Source organism: Pecten maximus, chromosome 4, assembly GCF_902652985.1.
Source record: "Pecten maximus chromosome 4, xPecMax1.1, whole genome shotgun sequence".
In the NCBI taxonomy this organism is placed as follows: Eukaryota; Metazoa; Mollusca; class Bivalvia; order Pectinida; family Pectinidae; genus Pecten; species Pecten maximus.
Window position 1 is genome coordinate 34,721,939 of NC_047018.1, and position 25,896 is coordinate 34,747,834.

A 25,896-nucleotide genomic window follows, 5' to 3' on the forward strand; every position below is an offset into this window, starting at 1 on the left:
TTGTTCCAGTGATTTCCCTACTGTCTCTGTTGTTCCAGTGATTTCCCTACTGTCTCTTTGTTCCAGTGATTCCCCTACTGTCTCTGTTGTTCACTGATTTTCCTACTGTCTCTATTGTTCTTGTGCTTTCCCTTCTGTCTCTGTTGTCACTGCCTCAAATTTGCCTTTAGGTGAGCGTTCAACATGTTTAGGGCGAATGCTTAGGGTTCTGTACGGGCCAAAACAGAGTGTGCAAAAATGGTAGTTGCTACTCCTTCTTAGCGCTCAGCATTTTTGAATTAGGGCGACTGGTTCTTCCGTCGTCTGTATAATATGACGTGGGCTATTATATGTGTACGAGCTGCATAAATGTGTGTTTTGAGAGACTGAGGTCCATGTATTTCCGTTTTTATCGCCTTGATGCGGCCAGAGACTATATGCAACAAGTATAAACAAGTGAACAAAAGGAATCGATTTAAATCGATTTTATTATAAAAAAATACAATAAAATTATCAAGAAAAGAACATTAAACAGCACAGAGAAAACCTCTACCTCAACGAAAGAAAAATGGAATTGTCATCGCACAATATGAACTGATGAAGAGATAGGGAAGCAAAGTTATAGATAATTCAATGGTATACTTTAAGCTGATCGAATAAACGCGTTAGAGATTGGCGTGAAAGCAATCTTTCAGATTGACAGTTTAAAAAAAGTCCCAAAAGTGCCACATGTCTCGCTTGGTGGTAAACCCATCAACGACCTGGATAACACCATTTGTAGCAGTAAGGTCGCATTCGGTCACGGTGGCACGGCCGATCGTAGATGTACCATACTTCGAGCGTAATGACAAGATATCCCCAGCAAGGCCCCAAACGTACGATCTCCCAGAGTAGAACCAGTTTTGGACGGCATGGCAGCAAATGGTTCCTGTAATAGTAAATAATACATTGCATGTAGTAGCGTATTATTTGACAAGCATGGCAGACTCTTTTCAGCGATGTGCAACGACTTACTTTGTGGCCTGTTTACATATACAGTATGTGTACATGTATGTAGATGAGATCCAGTGTTTATTTATTGGAGCACATATTGATATGCAATGATACAATATCGGGTAGACAACACAGGATGTTATTGGGCCTTTTGTCTACGGCATCAAAACATCTCTCACAATTAGCACTCAACTACGCGTACCATATCTGCCTAGTCCTCCGATAATGCACTGACAATTGTTCTGTTCCTGTTTAGGGTAGAAGAAAACTACAAGTAAAGCACACCGTGTCTTCGAATTCGTGAGGACCGTAAAACCAACAGACGTCACCCATAGTAGGAGTTAGAACCCCTTACTCTAAAGCGAGTGGTCTGCAGCATTTGTCTATCCCTGCGAACACATTACTTATCACGGCTACTGAGGCAATATATTTAACTTACCTTGCCATCCATGTAATCACGTGACTTACTTTGCAAGGTGACTTACCTCTAATGATATTTGACTGAACCAGTTTCTCAATTTGGCCTGTTTTGTTCTTTCGAAGAATATCTGTTATGTCTTGTGGCAAGCCAGCAAATGCCTGTGGAAAATATTGACAAATACCATGATGTCTGTTGTAGTAATGGACATTTTGGTGAATGAGATGATATAATATAATCAACTTTATCAAATCAAAGTGACTAAAGTTTTATTACGAAACAATGCATGTAACAGCAGGACTTGATTAAATAGTTTGATAGAGTCATGAAACGAGAGTCGCTGACGGTATACCTCGTTGGTTAGAGCCAAGAGAGTCAATGGTTCATCTTCGTTTAGCGTTTGTTCCATGTTCGTCCGTCGTACTAACTCCACGAACTTGGAGAACCTAGAATCCTGTAGGAGGATATCCATAATGCTGCCACTAGGAGGAGTCAGTATCTATTGATAAACAATAAATAGTTCATGATATTCCAGTTAGGGGGAGTCAGTACCCATTGATAAACAATAAATAGTTTATAATACTGCCACTAGGAGGAGTCAGTACCTACAGATAAAGAACAATACATAGTTTATGAAAGTGCCGTTAGGGGGAGCCAGTACCTATTGATAAACAATAAATAGCTCATGATACTTCCGTTAGGGGGACTCAGTACCCACTGATAAACAATAAATAGTTAATGATACTGCCGTTAGGGGGAGTCAGTACCTATTTATAAACAAGTAAATAGTTTATTACATTGCCGTTAGGGGAAGTCACGAAGTAAATAGCTTATGATTCTACCGTTAGGGGGGAGGCAGTACCCATTGATAAACAAGTAAATAGTTTATGTTACTGCCGTTAGGGGGGAGTAAGTACTCATCGATAAACAAGTAAATCGTTTATGTTACTGCCGTTAGGGGGGAGTAAGTACTCATCGATAAACAAGTAAATAGTTTATGTTACTGCCGTTAGGGGGGAGTAAGTACTCATCGATAAACAAGTAAATAGTTTATGTTACTGCCGTTAGGGGGGAGGCAGTACCCATTGATAAACAAGTAAATAGTTTATGTTACTGCCGTTAGGGGGGAGTAAGTACTCATCGATAAACAAGTAAATAGTTTATGTTACTGCCGTTAGGAGGAGTCGGTACATGTTGACAAGTATGTGACTGCATTTAGTTAATGATACTGCCGAAACAGGAAAATAAATTTTGATGCTGCCATTTGGGTGTGTAGTTTGCTTAAGTTAAACAGGGAAATACATTGCAATTTACGTTGTTTCTACTAATATAATTAAATATCTGGCCATAAACAAGGGACCTTGTGTAAACCGTAGTGCATTTCGCCACGTTAAATTCAGAATGAATACTGAACCTTGTCAATGAAATGGACGATGCCATTGCAAATCCTGGCGGAACTGCTTGCAATGGGAACACATTGAGCCATCCCGGTTGATTCACGTCTCTGAAAAGAAAAATAAGGTATTACACACGTATGTGTCGTTTTATTATATATTACTTAATTGTACCACGGTAATATCAAGTATTAAAATTACAGCGACATGATCTATTGGGAAGGTGTAGTCGATGTAAAAATGGAGATTTAGCCAGATACCTTGGGCGAATAAGCATTTTTGTTCTACCCGTGTTTCCTGTCACACTACTTTACACCAGATGAGTTACTGCTTCTATCAAAAATGATTTCAAAATTTGGCTGTTTTACTTTACAACAGGGTATCATCTTGTGTTTCTTCAAAGCTGATCATTGTCTTGAAAGTTCAATGTGGAATCATATCAGCTCACGCACTACAGGTAGTGTTCATCGAAGAAAATTATGGTATTTTTTAATCTCTAAAGATATTTCAAAGTGAATGCGATACACATCAAAGGACTACTCAAGAGATATTCTTTACTTTGCTATGCTGTTCTGTCACGAAATGCGACGCTCGATATACGAGTTTAATATTCAAACAGATGGGGTAGGAATTATAAATGTTAGCTTGATATACTTTTATTATCTGGTTTGGTAGCCTGTTGGAGATTCCCCTGATAATTCAATCATTAATACATAAAATGTTTACTAAAAATCAGTTATTACAAAAACTCACACCGAAACATTAAATATCTACTACTAACAGGGACAGCTGCGAAATATACCGTTATACAAAGATTTCCAATATGACCGTATTATGTCACTTATGGGTTCGTAAAGGCTAGTCACCCTTAGCATGAACTGGTTAATGCGGATTTGCTTGTCATCGTTGAGAGTGTCCAAACGTTGACCATCATAGAACGTTTTGGCCGAATGAACACCGGAAGTCACGTGGTATGTAAGTAAATCCCTCAGGGCAGATGTGTCGTTCTTCAGAGAGTCGAGCAGGTCAGGGTCTACTTTCTGTTGATATACAAATCAAATAACTATATATATATCTTGTTGAAATATAACGGCTTTAAGCAAAAACTAGATATAAATGATTAACCTCTTATCTTAAATAACTTGAATTTCGCACATTAATAACCAAAATCCAATTAGGTTGCGGTCAATCTCTTTGAAAACCTTGATGGTGATGACTCAGATCAATTTCTACGTTATGCATTTGAAAAGTTTGTTAAGGTGGAGACGTACTGAGAGCGCTTCCATTGTCGGAGCGAAAATTGTGATGTCTTCAGCGTTTCGCAAATTGTCCTCCAAGTCTGCAAGACGAACCAGCTCCATCAACGTCGGTACCTGGTTACTGACGATGTCTAGTACATCCATAGCTGTAGATACAAAACAGCAGAGAATATCAACATAATAACGAAACCGTAATTCTAAGTAAAAAAACATTATCAGGTAGGAGTGTGTCACTGGTCAGATATCCAGCTAGTACTGGTAACATAAAGAGAGAAACAATAACGGACCAACGACCTGTATAAAGTGACAAGGAAGGACTCTTGGAATAAACCTTGATTTCGACAAAAGGAAAATGTAGGGCCCTTTGAATAAACCTTAATTTAGACAGACAGAAAATGTGGGACTTAAGGATATTGTAAATGTAGGTAGGACTCTAAGAATCTTGGAATTCCATGGATATAGGCAGAAGGACAATGTAGGATTCAAGGATATTGAAAATAAAATTAAATGACAGTGTCGGTCTCTTTGCATATACTTAAAGACAAAGTCATGTACGGAATGACGATGTAAACAAAAGATTATTGTCGAAACTGCGGCATATGCAAAGTGAAATGGAGTATCCAAAATATTTAGAGAGGGCCAATTTTGGACCAATAAAAAATAGAGGAGAACAAAGAAAGATTCGTAGCATACATAAAAACCACATAGGATCAGTGACCAAGAAATATGATGAAAGTACATCCTACCGCGGTCCAGGAAGAGGACTTGGTCGATCAGGTGGATAACGCCATTGGTCGCCATGATATCCGAAGCCACTACCTGATGATCCTGGACAAACAGCTTGTCGTCCTCATCCCGTGTAAGGAACAGATGCGTGTTTAGTAGGGTCCTGGTTCTCGCCCGGCCCTGTACGGCAGTAGAGCAAATCACGTTCGGAAGAATGTGATTCTGCAACACCTCTGTCGAAAGAATTGTAAGGAAGTCAGACAAATGCTGGTGTAATATAGTGTGGTCAACATCAAACAAGAGGTAACGTACTGTATTGTTCTTTTGAAAACAAAGGTATTTATCTTATTCTTAATAGCTTGATAGTCTATTAGGTATAGTTCTTACCTATCTCGTTGTAAGTCATTGAAATTTACATTTTTACATATTGTTCTTTGTCAATTTAATATAACAAATCGTGGCGTATAATTTTGTTAATCTTAGAGGATCTATGACAAAGAACATAATTTTTCGTAAAATGCCAAACTACAATCCGCCTTTCTATGCTTACTTTTGAGACAGGTTGATTGGTTTAAAAGCCTGTGGAGAACACCTCTCTCAAGCTGACGGAAGGCTGCGTCGGTTGGGGCGTATATGGTGAACTGCCCGTCTTCACGTAGGGACGAGCTAAGAGCAGTCTGCCCGAGGGCTGCCAAATTACAAACAAATCTTTATATCACGGCAACATAATCACCAGCGGACGTCGTCGGAGACCCACGGTCGATAACATTTTGTACTAGCAGCGTAGCGTAGTGCAATCAACCGTGGGTCTCTAATGATGACAAGCAGGTTGATGAAACCCTGAGATGTTCGTATACAAGCTTGTGATTTTTTACGAATTTGAAGCTTTAAGAACAGTACGACTGAAACCGACTTAAATGTTCCAATACAAATTCATCTAGGAAACAATCTGTATATTTTAAAATGCCAGTCTCACCAGTTTTGAGGTAGCTTAGATTAGGGTCCTTTGAAATGATATCAATGATGGATTCCGTGACAGGGGTCAAGACTTGGTCCACCACATGAATGACACCATTGGACGCGATGTTGTCCGATGATGTCACTCGTTGACAGTTAGCCAACATCACCTTGAACGCAAAAGTATATCAATAATATTGGTATATCGTGAAATTTGTATACTAAAGAATAAATGGTATAATGCACATTATAATGTTACTTCGAAGAGTCATTACCAATACAAAGACAGCAGTCACGCAGTTCTTAAGGTAGTTGACTGATAATTCTGTTAAACTTTCAGTAAACATCTCTTCTAAATGGATATTTAATGGATTAAAGATATTGGGATATGTTATACAAGAGAATAAAAATCCTACCTTGGAACCGGTGTTATCGTAGAAGTTGATACGAATCTTCGAGTAAAATGGGCTTTGTGTTTCGATTAGCTGTTCATCATGCATTGACGAAGTCGGGATGATGTCTGTACTTAGATGTCCCAGCATTACTCCAGCTACCTTCGAAGTTAGCTTTTCTATCATCGACTCTGATACCACAAGGACTTGTCCCATGTCCTGCATCAAATAAACGACATCGTCACTCATACCTTAATACAGAGGATTCATATTAAACGACAGCCAATATCACAATATCAACTATACAAGAGAAATATCATTGCATATACATAAAATTCATATCAAACGGCAGCTAATATTACAATATCAACTATACAAGACATTTATATCATAGTATATAAGATTCCTATCAAACGGCAGCTAATATCAAAATATCAACTATTCAAGAGACATTTATATCAAGGCATACAAACTGTACAAAATTCCTATCAAACGACAACCAATATCAAATAAACAAAAGAATCAATATCATAGAATACATATATTAAACAGCGTAGAACAGTTGAAACAACGTTTAATGATATAACTACTTACATATTTAAGTTTCGCGTTAGATTCATTTTATCGCATTAACAAGGGAGGTAAGTCGCGATTTCAAATCTGTGGCGATTATTTGTACGAAAATAACACCCAGATGACAAATCTATCGGTTACCAAAATAGGAGTCTTTCGAAGAATAGGAAAGCTTAGGATTTTCTATTTAAATCCAAGATTGCTTACCAAGGGACATTTATAAGCTTAAGAATTTCCTTAAGATGCAAACGTTGATGAAACCGTGACTTCACCGTTTAAAACATCCAACTCTAACAATTAATGTTTTAAAGCTTGCATATTAACCGTCAAATCTCTCCTTACCAAATTGATTCCACTTGAGGCCGGTAGGACGTGCCCGAAGTCATTAAACGCTTCATCGGTTGGTGCGAACACTGTAAAGTTTCTCGTTTCCAGTTCTTCTGTTAGATCTAAGCTGTTGGCAGTTTCCAGGAACTGCTGAAGTCCAAGGCTTTGAGCGGTTTTTATCAGGTTCTGAAGGTTAACCTCTGTATGGACATTTAACAACACATGTGTTAAAGGAAATCAAATATATGTACAATAAAAAATCCCATTATTATTGAATGCTTGGTCTTTATCTAACGATACTTGTGACAGGGAAGCAAGCGTTCAATGATAAAATGGGCCGTCTCGTTTGAATCTTATTCAAACTCACCCCATCAGAAATTACTTAAACTTTATCTTTCATCTTTTTTCTTGAGTCGATTTCTTTTTTTATTTAAACTTTACTCAAACACGTCCTAAGTCAGCCTTGTTTATTTTGATCATTACTGTCAAATGCATTCCCATTCTCGCTGGTGATTTTTTGAATCCATCTTGGTCCCATTCATTTGATCAGTCTTTTGATACAAATCTATCTCATTCTTCCTTATCTTTCCGAATCTTAATTTATATTCGAGTTATTATAAAAGAAATCAAGAATTGTTTGGGTACTTACGTCCATCTCATGGTCATACATACTCCTTTACCACAACTTACCTTTTGGACACCCGAAGTCAGATGGCTTTCTTGTGAAACCGTCACAACATTTCTTAGCCATGGTCGTGGTCGTATCAGATCCTTTCATAGATTTACTGAAGCAAATATAATTATAGTTTCACTTAAATCGTCATAATTGAAGTAATTTTTATTAATGCCTTTTCCAGAAGCATAAAATACCACGAAACCAATATTTCAAACAAAAATCGATAAAACAAGGGCAAAGTATGAGCATAAATATAGATTTGCATGAAGACTCCAAATTAAGAGTACATTGATAATTAGACCAGGTGCTCCAACCGAGTACGCGTCATCGGCTTCATAAACGACACCCTACCATTACCACTCCGATTAAGTCAAAATGTCTAATGAGATGTTGATAACGAAGTCTGTTTCGTTTTCTGAGATACTGAGGTTAAGGCATATTGTTACTTGCTGGAACGTATGTCTTAAAATGCTGTGCACATGTGATTAAAAGTACGTCAAGCGATATACGCCTGATCTGATATGGCTGTCTATTGTTTTTACCCGAGGGAAAATTAAGGCAATTTCTTCGAATCGTTCGTAGTAAAATCTGCAAATTATATAGGATCGTGTGTAGAAATAAACATACGCATGTGATACATTCAATGCGCAAAAAGTAGTGTACACAGCCAATTTTTCTTCACGTGAATTTCACGTGAAAAAATTCACATGAATTTCACGTGAAATTCACGTGAAGACATATTGCCTGTGTATGGTATTCAATAACAAAGTCAGATAATATTTATAAAGCAGGCATGTTGTCATATATGTTAAGATACATGTTCGGAAATATGACTGTACTTACGTTCGCACGCATTTATAGACCGTTTGTGTGATATCACACGACTCCGAGACACTATACGTGTGGTACTGAGTTTCCTCGTCCAAGGAAACTTCAGCGGTCTCTTGGGGTTCATCCTTGGTCGTCGTCTCGCAAACGTTTGGACTGTATTGATAATTACATCATACAGTGGCATTATGATGAATGATTGTACAAAAGATATTAAATATCGTAGAACCTTTCATTACCAATGTTAAGTTAGATGTAGTAGACCCAAAAATACTAAAGTAGTAAAACACAACAATAAAACTCTTTCATCTTGCGGCCGACAAAACTTTCAAAACAAATCGAAAGAAATGCAAAAATATAGACGGAAAGTGCACACGCCATATCATTCAATACATTTTATAATTGTCAATATTTGATTTTAAAAGAAAGTAAAGTCTATGTGTATATTCTGAATCAAATGAATTGAAACGTGACAAGCAGGTTATGGAAAACTTATACGACTAATGTTCACCAGCAGTGTCTACCACCTACAATCTCAAGGCATTGTACAAAAGACACACAATACTAAATGAGGTTAGACATTTTAAAATGTGATAACGTTAACATTAGAAGTGTATGGTGTACATTGTTGTACTTACCCGTCCCACCAGTTGCTATTCTTCCCACCAAAATTGATACTGAATTCAAAGGCCGGTCGATTGTCCACGCCAAATTTGAACTTGGGAAATCTAAAACTGAAATAATATTTTTATGGATATTGACTGAAGATATCACTATAAGTGAAATGCAGTGCTGCGCAAAGGGCTGCAATAGCACAAGGAATCACATCTACCAGAATCGCTTGGAACATTATGCTTTCAAAAGTCAAAGTCACACTTTAGTGGAACCTTTTAAAGTCTCTTTATAGATATGATGTATGGCACGAATAACGAATATCGCAAAAAGCACCATGCACCTCCTAGGACATGCTAGAGCCAGAAACCCGATCACATTTGATAGTACATGTGAAAATATTCACAACCGACATACAATGTACATTCTGATGACAATGGTTTCCTTAGAGACACCTTCGATATTCTACTGACAATAAAAGTCATATTTCATTACCATAAGCACAGTAGAGGACCTGTGTACATTTTCCAATAGTTAACTAACAAACAGAGCAATGTACATGTATGTTAGGCTTCACTTAAACAAAGTCCAAATACGAGAAACAATGCGAAAATAGCCGTGCACAATTTGCTCGCCAATACCAAAATAATTCACAATTCTTTAAGGTTTATCTATATACAAATTAAAAGATAATAATGTTGAATTTCCAAAACGAATAAACAGATTTGTACAAAATTGTCATGTTATATACCAAAATGTTTGTTTGGACGTGTCTAGTTTCTTACAATAACCAACAACTAGCTGTAACTGCTAACAGTTTCTTCTATAGACTTACTTTGTGGTAAGATATAATATTGAATAAATAACACAAATAATCAAACTTGCAAAATAACCATGCTACTATGCTCACAAGTGTGTTTGACAGTTGACCGGATTTGACTTTATGTACGTATTGTTTTGACCTTTGAATGCAAATGATATTACACAAATATGACATAAAGTGAAGCATTTTAATCAATAAAATACTCCTATATCATAATTTTAAGACATGTGATCATAGGACGCTTTTGTGACAAATTGTTAAACTGATGAGTTTGAGACGTTTTTCAGAAATATGCATCTTTTGATACAATTTCAGTGTCGAGAGTTCTTGATAGCGTCATATTATAGCATTTTTTGGTGTTTGAAATACCTCTTTTTCATCCAAATTTGTGCGATATTATTCCTAACTGTCATTTGCATTTATGGTCAAAATAGAATCGGTGTTTATACATAATATTATGTCAAATGGTCAAAACCATGCTCCTACGAGGGCTGATTGATAAGTTGTGAGCGTCGTATTGAAGGAGAATGTTCTTTTAAGTCCTACTATTCTCTGACTATATAGGGCCGTATACCCAAGGACTGGTATCATTTGATTAGTTATATCGACGAGGTAGCACTCTAAAGTAAACTACATAAACGGCGTTTGCCAAATGGACAAAATCGGTTAGGGTTAGGGTGAAAGAGTCTGGCATTGCCATGGCTGCAATTCACGATTGTGGCTTTATATTGATTGAGCATCCGTCATATTCACCTGATCTCGCTCCATCAGAATTTCATCCATTTCCAAATCTGAAAACAGCTATTTAAGGCACCCTAACCCTAACCCTAGCATGCAGTGGTATTGAGTCCTTAAACACTGCTGGCAAAAGTGTATAGATACTGAACGGAATTATGTTGAAAAATAATACAATATGTCCGGCAAAATTCAAATTCTTCAAGACGAGGCTCACAACTTATAAATCAGCCCTCGTATTGTGTGCTTAGATACTTGTGAACAAAACGGCATAGGTATTTTGCGCAATATATGTGATACAAATGAGCTAACTATGCCTCCCCGAAACATGCATGTTTCGCATGTTTAGTTGAAATTTACAAACAACTTAACAAATTGCATGTCAACAGCAAGTCCCACGGTTTACAATGATACATACTAAAAGTTTATCAAGTTACATGTACTTCTGTTAAATAACACCATAGTAGGGATTTATAAGTTTGTAGAATAATACTGTTTTGACTGGATTTGCTGTTTAGATGTCCCTTAAAACGAATTCGACTCCAAACGCGAGTGTCGCTATATCATATACATGATTACATTATATTTCAGATTTCATATTGGGCCTTGTAATTCCAACATCTTATACTAGTATACAAAATCTCATTATGTTGCAAATTAAGCCACTTGCGTGTTCGAGAGGAAAGAAACACCATCTTGCTATTATATATAATTGCCAATTACATGGTTATCAGAGATCATTTGAGTAAAACCTCTTGAATCTATTAAACCCATAAAAATAATGCTACATTTAACTTTTGCCATTTCAACTATGGTCTTGTTTTATGGCAATACTGCTCTCTTTGCACTCTTGTTCAACGATTGACTAAACGAAGCTTTTGCGCAAACGACTCCTCGCCCAGACAACAGAAAGTCGGGATACCTTCAGTTTATAATGTTCACACTGGACCTACTGGATCTGTGGCGCTGGACACCGGCAATTCGTATGTATGTATCTATATAGACTGTCTTGTTTATGTGTCCTGGTTTTCTTATGGCTCTTAGTGCGGCCCTTTATTGCCCCCTAATGATCTGCAGACACTGTCGTCAAAGATCTTAATGTAGCATTTTGATTCTTGCCGTATATAATATATGGCAAGTCAAATTGTCAGTTTTCATGGAGAAATGTTGATCCAGTTACTTGCTAAATTATATCAGATCTTTAATCTTTTTATGAGATGTCATACAATATATAAGATATATGTATATCATAAGATATCGGATATCTTTATGACATATCTTATATACCTGGTATTGCATAAACTATCTTCTAAAAGATAAATATATTTCATAGGTAGGTTTAAATCAAATATGCTATGAACATATAAAATATATTGTATAATAAAAAAGATATATTATATAATATGCAGGATATCTTATGCATCATATAAATATATCTTATACAATAGCAGGATATGTTATGTATAATGAAAAGATATCTTATGCAATATTGAGGATATCTTAAGTTTCAAAAAAAGATATATAATACAATATGTAGGATATCCTGTGTATAATAGAAAAGATAGCTTATATATTATGAATATGTTATATGATTCAGTTAATTACTAGATCAATATTGCTCCGTTAATAAATAACAACTTCGCTTGCCATACACAAAATGCATGTGCTATAAATATCCTATGTTGATGATTAAACAGCTTGCCAAGAAAGTATAGGCAGCAGAGCACATACTACTTGATATCTATTGCAAAGGTAAAAACTATCATCATGTTTGGTTTTAAAGTAAGCATTAAAATAGGCGGTATAATTTATTCAAAGAGGTAAAATAACTAACAGTGAATGTGTTTTGGATCAGTGATAACATTTTAAAATTTAAAATTTTTTAATCTATAATTCATCTTAATTTGAAAATGTGTAACCTAAACAAATAACACGAAATATATAGATCCTCGTAAACTTTGATTGCCTTTCTATGATTGATTACAAATTATTGAATCGGATATATCGCTTATAAGTTTTGGATATGTGACATCGTTACCTTCTCCAAAATATATTAATTTCTTTTTCGGAATGCGACATCATTTTTCTGACTTTCAATACTGATTCCTGACTTTTATCTGTTATATCACATGGACGCTGTGACATCCCATATTGACCGAGTTGTGCCCCCTATTACAATGAGATTCTATTGTAACACGGTTCCTCATGTACATGTATGTCCCTCCTCGAAATACACACGAGCCACGAGTTGTTCGTTCCGAGGTATGTCACGTACTCGCGTTGTTATAAGATATACTGTTTTAAAATTGTTCCGTCAATGTAACCGATTTAGTGTAAATCATTCCAAAATGATATTAAGATGTATTGAAATTACATCAGTAATTGAATAGTAAACAGACATATCATAGCCGTGACCTTATTTTAGCACCGGTGACATATTACACTTAAAATGTATTGTTATATTGTTTTATATCAAATATAGTGTTGACGAGCTAATTATTTAATGCATCAATATATTGAAATGTCGTAGCGTACCAAGGTTTTTTTTAGTAAACTGGTGTTATCGTTCACTGTGCATGCGCAATGAGAATTCAAATATTTCAACCAAACAAGCCATCAAGCCAATATGCAATCTTACAAGACAGGCATGTACAGAGAAGAAAATAGAAAATCTCAGGAAAGACCGGATTTTTTTTAAAGAAACTATATGTATTTTCTTGAGAGTCAAAAAGGCTGAAATAAGCCATTCGGCTGAATATTTTTGTCACTGCATTCATACTGGTAATGTGTATAATCAAGTGAAAGATGAACCAAGCTGTATTGTGTCATCCACATCCGCTGTACGTGTTACGTAATCCAAGTGTTAAAGTGGTACATGTATATACATTGTAGATAACGTGTGTACATGTTTATATGTAGGTGGTGCTGTTGAGAGTTCTCGTCTGTTAACACATACATTGTAAATAACATTTTTTACATTTTTTTACCGACAAGTTGCAAAACGTTGACAACGAAATTCAAAGAAATCAATCTTTCTTGTAGATAGTGTAATACACCTTGCTAATCCCTCCCAAATAATCGGTGCATCACTACATACATTGGTATTTCTGTGAATATCTTACTGCCTAATTTGACATATCCTGTGCAGTGGCGTAACTAGGAGAAAATCGTATGGGTGCTTTATAGACTTTTACCTCTCTGTCACTGTCTGTCTGTCTGTCACTGTCTGTCTGTCTCTCTCTGTCTGTCTCTCTAAAGTAGGAACCTCCGATGATGGAATGCAGTCGCAGCAGCAGTTGTATTTATTAAAAGAAGCATATGGCGATGAAAGGGAAGTGTCTCACATCCTCTCTCTACCTCTCACCCAGCCCCACTCACTTCCTCACCCTCTCTCACTTCCTCACCCTCTCTCACTTCCTCACTCTCTCTTTCACTTCCCCGCCCTCTCGCTAGCTCACCCTCTCTCGCTATCTCACCCTCTCTCACTCTCTCTCACTTCCACGCCCTCCCTCGCCAGCTCACCCTCTCTCGCTAGCTCACCCTCTCTCACTCTTTCTCACCCTCTCCACTTCACTACCTCAACCTCTCTCACATCCTCATCCACTTCCTCTCTCATCCTCTCTTACTACCTCTCACTCTCTCCTTTCACGTCCTCTCTCCTTCGCATCCAATGAAATAAAAGCAAAAATGCTATTAGCAAAGAGTATCCAAACAGAATGAGGATTTTTACCTAAGTAGGGACCTCCTACTAGAGGTTGCAATCCTACTAAAGTAGGAACCTCCTATCAGAGGGTGCAATACCATTGGGGCTTAGGGGACCTTTGATTACACGATGGTGCATATTCGCACCTGTGTTTGAAAAAAACGCATTCTTCTAGAAAAAAACATACCACTATATACCAAAGAAAATCGATTTTCCCAGGTGTACATATTTTTTATACATGTTATTTATCACTGCAAACGTTTCATGTTCAACACAATACTTACTTAAAAGCCTTTCAGAGTATTCTAAACATTTAGATATTAATTTTGTTTCAAAAATTTAAAATAAAGTACCGGTATGTATTAAATTTCAATTCTTTCCAAAGTAAGTATGTAGGAGGTAACTCTTGATTTGTCTCCTCAGGTAGACTAAGTACAGCTCACCCTCCAGTATAGTCACTTATCCCTGCCCAAGTCAGATTATACACTAATCCCGGCAATTATCTCCGCCGGCCACTCCTACCGCCCAGGTAATCGGTGACGAACTACCGTCAGCACCTGATGTAGTATTGATTATTCCTATTCTTTTTACATTTTACTTCATTTTTCACATCTAGCAAAAACGACAAGATATGCCAACATCTTTAAAATAACCGACTGTAAGTAAAAATAGCACATATGCAGTACACATCCCCTACATACCCTTCACCAAAAAAAATATAAAAAATTAAATTATTTATACCTCGTACAAACTCTTAATCGACACCATATTTAAGAGAAAAAAAAACACAAAGATGTACCCCGTTTAAACCCTTCACCGACGCCATCTCTCTATTTTTTTTCAAAATTATGTGTAAAGCAATTCCCATTTATAAAAAAAGTATCTGTCAGGTTTCCAACCAGGTCATTCTACTCTTCATCAGTTTACAGACACTTACCATAAATACATGTATGTGACAATATGTGGGGAAAACTATCTGATTAGTCTTCTGCGATATTTCCAAGGCAAACGGCTGCATGTGGTATAAGGGGACTTGAACTTAATCTATCCGTCCGTCTGTCTCTCGGTTTTCTCTTTTACTCAGTTTTTTTAAAGTGGATACTTTGGCATACAGGAATACACGGCAGCTACGCCACTGCTGTGGATAATCTATACATTAAGAGTTTTTTTACACAAGACAGTACATGTAGTTCGATATATGTAGTAGTTAGTGGCTGCATTATAAAATATGTCAATATTGTGTGTTTTATTAGGCAATGTTAACGCCACGCTATTATCTTCCTGTATTCAAGCAGGCACAATGTCATGAAATAAATTTGACCTGAAAAAATTCATATGAAATTAACCTGAATTTTACCTGAAACATTTGCCCGTGTTATCATCCGAATCGGAGATTAGATTAATATTGTATCGGAACACACTAATTACATGTACGACAAAAAGTGTCCTTTTCAGGAGGAAGCGCATGAAACATTTCCGATGGGGAAAGGGTGTTTTTCCTCAGGATCTTGGCGATTCTTTAAAAATAGTTCGCTGCCGTTATCATATAGTAGTAAACATTGATGCGTGGAAATGTAAACATAGACAATATAAACAAACAATGAAATACAGAAAAATAAAACAGACCCTAGCGCTGTTTATGCTATTTTCCTGTGAAGTAGTTGGCGTTTATAAAGCCTTGAACTCGAATCGGGAAGCAGTTTAATACCTATAATAGTCATCTTACTTATATTGTTTTGTAGTTTGTGCTCATTACCGACCGTTACTATTTCTGTCTCTGGGAGGCTAGACTGGCCACCAGACCCAAAGTTGTTTTTTTGTTAGAGTTGCCAAAATAAACTCTGATACTAGCTTATCTCCCCCTAGTATGAAACTTAGGATCAGACATATCCTATCCACTAATCTCACAAAGCTCAATTGTATTTATAATACTCTAGAGACGTGGGGGCAGTTTAGCAGAGGGCGTGCACATTACAACACCTGTCAGAATGTCTATCATTGATAAACAGCATTCGACTTTTACAATCTGGTCAGTTACTAATGTCTTTAAAGACTATCGATATCCTTCAAAGTTTGTGTTATTTTAAGATTGTATTAAAATCGAGATTTGACCGAATGAAGGATAAACAATGCTTGCGGACTATATTTTCGAAGTTGACAGCGTGGAACGTCTGTCAGCGTCAGCAGTTTCAAGGTTACAACTGAGAAGGCAATCATCTTTAGACCTCTAGATAGAAGTCTGGTAAATTTAACAACAACTTACAAATCTAAAATACTTGTGTGGGAGGATCACTTTTCATGTCTTTGTTTCAGATTGCTTCTTGCTCATGGAAAAAGGTTTTGTGGATGACAATATATTATTGATGAATTCTTCGGCCAAATGCAAATAGGTGCGGCAATAAAAGAATCAACAAACGCATATCATTGTTTTCCATGACTTTTGTGCCATCTAGCGGTACTCCGCGTTTTTGCTGACACTAATTACCATTTCCTTTACGGTTTATGAATTATTTCAGCATATTCAATCTATAAGTTCGTCTACATGAATGAAAGTCAGTTTTGCTAAAAACAAGTATCTTCCAAGCTCATATATATTTTTATCCTGCAACTGCCACCGCATTGTCGGAATACACCCGCCATATACGGTATATTTTTGCAGTATACGGCAGTGACGGAAAACAGCTGTATTTTGGAATCTTAGCTCGTGCGTCAATTCGACTGACCTACTGTGAAGTGAAACAACGTTTAAAAGGCGAAATAATTTCTGTCATTTTTGACACCGTTTCACTTCAAATGATTATTTTTGAAGATTATTATTTATAACTCTTGCAGGATAAATAGTTTACATGGTCAGTGTCTTAAAATATAAGCTGTATGTTTGGCTCGGGGCAGAAAGACAAAAGTGGCTCGCCACTTTTGTCTTTATTTAACCTCGCCGAAATACAGTTTATATTTTAAGACACTGGCCATGTATTCTCTTTATATTTAAAAAATAGCCATGCGTAACCTCTTGATTAATTTTTCTCGCAAATAACTTAGACAAACGATCAACATATGACAAAATAATATTTATTTGACGAGTATTAATGAACCAACAGAATAGAAATGATTTCATGAAATTTGTGTTATAACTTCTATTGATTTGTGCTTAGAACGACAGAATGAGGTAGGGGACTTTTCTGATGAAATCATGAGAATGCGTACGCTTGTCAAAAAATGTTATTGCACGTCTTCAGAGTAGCTTGATCTACAGAACTACTGGCGCGGAAGTAGAGGGGACATTTTCGTCACAGAAATGGGACAGCTCACTGGGGAGAGTACAACCGAACCGTTCTAATTTCCCACACCATCTTGACCTTCGTCGTTCTCTTCGCCCCTGTCTCCTCTGTTGTCTCTGCTGACGTGCTACCATTCTCCGGTTAAACCGTTCATTGCCTTGTCCTCGACGTCTCGCTTGTCTACGATTCTGACGTTGTTGGCGTCGCGAAATACGCATTTGTCTGCGCGGATTGACTACCTCGGTGTTGCCAATAGGGTCCGGTTCTATTTCATCAGTGGTCAGAGGAGTTAGTCCCCCGACCTCTATGTCTTCATCGTTGCCAAGGTCATCAAAATCCTCCTCCTCCTCGTCGATATTGTTTTCTCCCACACAGCTGGAAATAAAGGAACACTGATATATTATATTGGTAAAGAGAGAAATCCCGATACAGTTGGTATATACTTTTAGTAGTTACATTAGAATGCAGAATTACGTCACTTCCGGCAAAATTGCTATACTTCAAAACGTAAAGACACTTCCGGAATATCTTGTAACAATTTACATTTTATACAACGGCAATAATGGGATATTAGGATCATTACATGATGATACATGCACATGTTTTTTAGCACTTCCGGAATATACTGGTACCGTTACATTATATAAAGGGCACTACTAGGACACAGCCATGTTTGATAGTAGGATGATAAATCGACACAAACTTCCGAGACATTGGGCAATGTTAGTCGACTTATTAAGCATGCACTTTGTTGGTCGTGCGGTACATTTCCCCTTTACCTCTATATTGAATTTTTATTTACAATCCGCAAGCATTATCTATAATGTAAGTACCTATATGTTTAGTGAAAGGGACCTACCTTACAAACCGAACGCTCATTATTCTTAACAGCAAACAAGTGTTCTTTCAAAAATTTCCACTCGAATTCATTGAAGACTCATTGAAACTCCGAAGGATACACTCGTCACACTGCTTCGAAGCTGAACGTGAAATCAATTAGAGTGCTGTATCAAACGCCTCGTTATCACGGCTATGGCGCTCCACCGGGGTAGTCATATATTTGTAAGTCTCGCGAGAATCTGTTTCTTTATCTAATACCATCTGTATGTGGCATGTTTTGTGCAATTTAGTAAGAAACTATATAGTAAAGTATATCAGTATACAAATAATGCATGCATAATCATGAATCAATATACATGTATAATTATGAAACATATATTGTACTAATAATATCACTTTATTATTTTACTTCGTGAAATTATTTAAGTCATTACTAAATTTTAGATATCATGTATAAGTTTGCATTAAAGATAGGACATGGAACAAGATGTTTATTAAATTTACTATACAGCTTACATATAACACTTGCATTTCCCCTGAGCGGCATGGGTTTGATTGCCCGATCGGACGTGAAAAGGTTATGAGATCACCTTCACGACCAAATAGGTTTCCCAAGGTTTCCTCCCATAGTAAGACCCCTCGCGCGCTTCCATCCGAGACAACAAGAGTGATTAATATAAGTTGATAAAAAAATAAAGTTAACATTTTGGAAATTTTACACGTATACAGTATTATACTATACAATATACATCAGATATATATTATTAATAACCCAAGCACTATGGACGCTGTAGTAATATATCGAGTGTAGACTAGAAGAAAACTCGGTTATTATTAAACGCAGCACTATCAAAAACTGGAGAGGCTTTTAAAAGCCTATCGACATTCCACCTTTTAAACATATTAACATGAAAATCAAAAACATTCTAGATTGGGTTCTCCGCAAGTGTTGTGGTGCGTGGCCTCAAACAACCGGCTATTGATGAAAAACTAAAACAGGAAGTCCAACAGTCAAGTACCAAGTGTTAAACTAAAACACAGATCACGAGGTATTATGTGAACAATGACTTGACATGAGTTCCCAAGCCAATAATAATTATATATGGACCGCGGGTTTAGAATTCGTGTCAAAACCCTTTTCGTGCTATCACGCGAAAGTCGAACTACCGAAAACAAGAGACGCTGTGTAAGGGCGGAGTCACTACTGGGATATTCACTATGAAGAATACAGTAATTAGGTTTCACACATCTAATTCAGCCAATCAGCTGCTGTTTCCCTTTGAACTAAGTCCCCGAAAAAATGTGTTAATTAGGTTTGTAGCTGTTTTCTTGAATAAATAACATATGAAATGGGTACTTTCTATTTACAAAAATAAAGACGTAGCATTCCATGGGTAAAAAGGAGGGAATTCCCCAGGTTGAGGTTCCTCAATGCACTGCAAATATCAAGGTTACCGTCTTTCAAGTACTTGTGTGCACTTATTTGCCATTTAAACTTATCCAAAAACACGATTTTTCATGTATCAAAATCTTCAAACTTGATTTTATGTAAATTGCGCATCATTTGAACTTAAAATTGGCGATAGAGGGGATGGAGTCATTGGAAATAGCCTATCATGAAATAATTAGTTGTGTGAGACCTTTAGGTCAATCTCTTCACAGAGTTATCGTTCCTTACACTAACAAACTAGGGGCAACTTACCGCCAGTGTAACTGGGTACAAGGAACGACATTCGCGAGGAGTGTAATAAACGGGTAAAAAATGTTACTCTATAATACTGTACCACAGACACACGTGACAAAGTGTTACTCTATAATACTGTACCACAAACACGGGTGACAAAGTGTTACTCTATAATACTGTACCACAAACACGGGTGACAAAGTGTTACTCTATAATACTGTACCACAAACACGGGTGACAAAGTGTTACTCTATAACACTGTACCACAAACACGGGTGATAATGTCTTACTCTATAATACTGTACCACAAACACGGGTGACAAAGTGTTACAATAGAATGCTGTACCACAGACACGGGTGGCAAAGTGTTAAACTCTAATGCTGTACCACAGGCACGGGTGACAAAGTGTTACTATATAATGCTGTATCACAAACACGATGACAAAGTGTTACTCCATAATGTTGTATCACAAACACGGGTGACAAAGTGTTACTCTATAATGCTATATCACAAACACGGGTGACAATGTGTTAAACTCTAAAGCTGTACCACAGACACGGGTGACAAAGTGTTACTATATAATGCTGTATCACAAACACGATGACAATGTGTTACTCTATAATGCTATATCACAAACACGGGTGACAAAGTGTTACAATAGAATGCTGTACCATAGACACGGGTGACAAAGTGTTACTCTATAATACTGTACCACAGACACGGGTGACAAAGTGTTACTCTATAATACTGTATCACAGACACGGGTGACAAAGTGTTACTCTATAATACTGTACCACAAACACGGGTGACAAAGTGTTACAATAGAATGCTGTACCACAGACACGGGTGACAAAGTGTTATAATAGAATGATGTACCACAGACACGGGTGACAAAGTGTTACTATATAATGCTGTATCACAAACACGATGACAAAGTGTTACTCTATAATACTGTACCACAAACACGGGTGACAATGTCTTACTCTATAATACTGTACCACAGACACGGGTGACAAAGTGTTACAATAGAATGCTGTACCACAAACACGGGTGACAAAGTGTTACATTATAATGCTGTACCACAATTACGGGTGACAAAGTGTTACACTATAATGCTGTACCACAAATAAGGGTGTCGAAGTGTTGCAATAGAATGCTGTACCCAGACATGGGTGACAAGTTGTTAACTATAATGCTGTGCCACATATACGGGTGACAAAGCGTTACACTATAATAATTAGGAAAATCCGGAAATTCATCGATGGTCCTTGAACATATGCTATTTTGCATTAGTTATATGCTTCATATCATATCAAACTGTTTCAGTAATCTCCCAATATTTCGTAATCTGTTTTTGATAAACAGCCTTAGAATTGATTTTCATAAATAATTCAAAAGATTGCACAGAAGAATTTAGGTCTTTTATTGCCATAGCCCCGGGAATCTATAAACCAATTCAGACTGGGAAGAGATTGTAGGACCCTCGATGACGTCATCAAAAGGGACGCAGCAGAATGATATTAGGTAATCATAGGATATAGCCGAGTACAGCTGGACGGCCTACAGTAACCATGGCAATTTACGATGCCATGAAGTAACTAAATTAGGAAACGGATCTGAAAAGGACATACACCATGGCTTGAGTAATGAAAGGATTCTTTTTTTTTTCAAAAATAAATATTTTCATCGTCGCATGAAAGTAAGTTATCTACGTAGTGCGATCTCGCGGGATGTTGCGATCATGTACATGATGTACCTGAGGGTGGTGTTGATAAAATCCTTATATCAACCGATGGTTAGAAACATTGTTTTTATGTTGGATTACAGGCATTCAATTTGGATAATAATGATAAAATACCTATTACTTAGCATTTGTTCTTCAAAGATAATACAAAGACCTCTTCAATCTAAAACCTCAAATTATCGTAATACAAACAAGAACTATCTTTAAAAAAGATAAACGGCATACAATGTAGTTTTAATGCTGGTGGTTATAATATAAAACTGCTGGTAAAATAAATGAACGAACTAATGTGTTTCAGCACAGATAACAAAATTGTATCAGTTTGAATCATTTTTGGTGATACTAAGACTGCATTTGAATCAGGAATATAATTGTATTTAAATGTGTCATTTGAACAGATACATCCATTTGTTCAGCTTGCATTCAATCTGAACTTTGTTTCGTTTTTAACTACATATCTGCATTTTGCATTGACCGCTACATTGACCAATAACATACTTCATCTTGACCAGTAACGCCACCTGTCGCGTCATATCCGGGGCCAAAAGAATAGTATACGGCTATGCCGAAAAAAACATTTCTTATTCAAAACAAAGGCGAGGTTTGTTTGTTAAAATCCCGATGATAATTATTAAATTACAAAATTGAGACGGCATCTATATAGAGTCCTATATTTTCCATGTTAATATACATATAGTAAGGCATGCACAGATTTAGATGAGAGCCGTCAACCCCCGGGCAGCTAGACTTCAAGCAAATAAAAAAAAAAGGTTTTTGGCTGCAAGACACTGGAATAAATATGAAGGACAAACTCATGCAGATCAATACCATACTTTTATACGAGTTATATATGAGAAAAAAATATATATACGTACTTTCTCATGAACTGCCTGACCCGCCTTGCCACCCCTGGCTCACGGTCCCCATGACCTCTCCGTGCTGGTCTATGGGGCCTTTTCGTTTGGGGGGCTGTCCCCTTTTAAAAAATGGAAATTATTTAAAAACCCCCGTTTTGTTTTTCACTTTGTTTTTTAATTTTTTCCCGTTTTTGTTTTTTTAAAATTTTATTTAAAAAAGTTTTATAAAATTTTTTATTTTTAAATTTTAAATTTTTAAATTTTTTAAAAAGGGGGCCCTTAACCCTTGGGAAAAAAAGGGGGCCGGGATTTTGGGGGGGGTTTAAAAGGGAAACTGGGCATTAAAAGGGAAAAAAAGAATTCCCAAAAAGGGAAATTTTTTTTTAAAAATTTTAAAACCAAAAAAAAATTTTAAAATACTGTACCACAAACACGGGTGACAAAGTGTTACTCTATAATACTGTACCACAAACACGGGTGACAAAGTGTTACTCTATAATACTGTACCACAAACACGGGTGACAATGTCTTACTCTATAATACTGTACCACAAACACGGGTGACAAAGTGTTACAATAGAATGCTGTACCACAGACACGGGTGACAAAGTGTTCAACTCTAATGCTGTACCACAGACACGGGTGACAAAGTGTTACTATATAATGCTGTATCACAAACACGATGACAAAGTGTTACTCCATAATGTTGTATCACAAACACGGGTGACAAAGTCTTACTTTATAATGCTATATCACAAACACGGGTGACAATGTGTTAAACTCTAATGCTGTACCACACACACGGGTGACAAAGTGTTACTCTATAATGCTGTATCACAAACACGATGACAATGTGTTACTCTATAATGCTATATCACAAACACGGGTGACAAAGTGTTACAATAGAATGCTGTACCATAGACACGGGTGACAAAGTGTTACTCTATAATACTGTACCACAGACACGGGTGACAAAGTGTTACTCTATAATACTGTATCACAGACACGGGTGACAATGTGTTACTCTATAATACTGTACCACAAACACGGGTGACAATGTGTTACAATAGAATGCTGTACCACAGACACGGGTGACAAAGTGTTACAATAGAATGCTGTACCACAGACACGGGTGACAAAGTGTTACTATATAATGCTGTATCACAAACACGATGACAAAGTGTTACTCTATAATACTGTACCACAAACACGGGTGACAATGTCTTACTCTATAATACTGTACCACAAACACGGGTGACAAAGTGTTACAATAGAATGCTGTACCACAAACACGGGTGACAAAGTGTTACATTATAATGCTGTACCACAATTACGGGTGACAAAGTGTTACACTATAATGCTGTACCACAAATAAGGGTGTCGAAGTGTTGCAATAGAATGCTGTACCCAGACATGGGTGACAAGTTGTTAACTATAATGCTGTGCCACATATACGGGTGACAAAGCGTTACACTATAATAAGTAGGAAAATCCGGAAATTCATCGATGGTCCTTGAACATATGCTATTTTGCATTAGTTATATGCTTCATATCATATCAAACTGTTTCAGTAATCTCCCAATATTTTGTAATCTGTTTTTGATAAACAGCCTTAGAATTGATTTTCATAAATAATTCAAAAGGTTGCACAGAAGAATTAAGGTCTTTTATTGCCATAGCCCCGGGAATCTATAAACCAATTCAGACTGGGAAGAGATTGTAGGACCCTCGATGACGTCATCAAAAGGGACGCAGCAGAATGATATTAGGTAATCATAGGATATAGCCGAGTACAGCTGGACGGCCTACAGTAACCATGGCAATTTACGATGCCATGAAGTAACTAAATTAGGAAACGGATCTGAAAAGGACATACACCATGGCTTGAGTAATGAAAGGATTCTTTTTTTTTTCAAAAATAAATATTTTCATCGTCGCATGAAAGTAAGTTATCTACGTAATGCGATCTCGCGGGATGTTGCGATCATGTACATGATGTACCTGAGGGTGGTGTTGATAAAATCCTTATATCAACCGATGGTTAGAAACATTGTTTTTATGTTGGATTACAGGCATTCAATTTGGATAATAATGATAAAATACCTATTACTTATCATTTGTTCTTCAAAGATAATACAAAGACCTCTTCAATCTAAAACCTCAAATTATCGTAATACAAACAAGAACTATCTTTAAAAAAGATAAACGGCATACAATGTAGTTTTAATGCTGGTGGTTATAATATAAAACTGCTGGTAAAATAAATGAACGAACTAATGTGTTTCAGCACAGATAACAAAATTATATCAGTTTGAATCATTTTTGGTGATACTAAGACTGCATTTGGATCAGGAATATAATTTTATTTAAATGTGTCATTTGAAAAGATACATCCATTTGTTCATCTTGCATTCAATCTGAACTTTGTTTCGTTTTTAACTACATATCTGCATTTTGCATTGACCGCTACAGTGACCAATAACATACTTCATCTTGACCAGTAACGCCACCTGTCGCGTCATATCCGGGGCCAAAAGAATATTATACGGCTATGCCGAAAAAAAACCCATTTCTTATTCAAAACAAAGGCGAGGTTTGTTTGTTAAAATCCCGATGATAATTATTAAATTACAAAACTGAGACGGCATCTATATAGAGTCCTATATTTTCCATGTTAATATACATATAGTAAGGCATGCACAGATTTAGATGAGAGCCGTCAACCCCCGGGCAGCTAGACTTCAAGCAAATTTAAAAAAAAAAAAAGGTTTTTGGCTGCAAGACACTGGAATAAATATGAAGGACAAACTCATGCAGATCAATACCATACTTTTATACGAGTTATATATGAGAAAAAAATATATATACGTACTTTCTCATGAACTGCCTGACCCGCCTTGCCACCCCTGGCTCACGGTCCCCATGACCTCTCCGTGCTGGTCTATGGGGCCTCCGTGCGCGATGGGCCTCGGCCAAAGCGGACACTGCCACCAACACCAACAACACGAGTAGAACGTATTTCGACATGCCTGTTTCCTTTGTGTACTGAGGAGAGTTGGCCGCGTACCTAGTTTTATTAACGTGTGATGGGGGATGAC

At 36.8% G+C, this 25,896-nt stretch overlaps 1 protein-coding gene across 3 annotated transcripts; it reads right to left on the bottom strand.

Annotated features, from left to right (window-relative positions):
* Positions 1 to 449: 449 nt before the first annotated feature.
* Positions 450 to 25,868, bottom strand: LOC117325927 (transforming growth factor-beta-induced protein ig-h3-like). 3 transcript variants are annotated; one of them, XM_033882441.1, is made up of 16 exons: positions 25,749 to 25,854; positions 22,818 to 22,895; positions 9,161 to 9,256; positions 8,538 to 8,678; positions 7,709 to 7,803; positions 7,034 to 7,218; positions 6,143 to 6,337; positions 5,746 to 5,896; positions 5,320 to 5,457; positions 4,790 to 5,002; positions 4,056 to 4,189; positions 3,651 to 3,824; positions 2,805 to 2,894; positions 1,743 to 1,889; positions 1,458 to 1,551; positions 450 to 907 (listed from the first exon to the last, which is right to left on the bottom strand). In XM_033882441.1, the coding sequence occupies exons 1-16, from the start codon at positions 25,823 to 25,825 to the stop codon at positions 684 to 686; spliced, it is 2,232 nt and encodes a 743-aa protein (XP_033738332.1). In that variant the 5' UTR covers positions 25,826 to 25,854; the 3' UTR covers positions 450 to 683. The 3 variants fall into 3 exon arrangements, with proteins under 3 accessions (XP_033738332.1, XP_033738331.1, XP_033738333.1); XM_033882440.1 differs by lacking the exon at positions 22,818 to 22,895 and having other exon boundaries at positions 25,671 to 25,868; XM_033882442.1 differs by lacking the exons at positions 450 to 907; positions 1,458 to 1,551; positions 1,743 to 1,889; positions 22,818 to 22,895 and adding an exon at positions 1,928 to 1,995 and having other exon boundaries at positions 25,671 to 25,868.
* Positions 25,869 to 25,896: the final 28 nt, after the last annotated feature.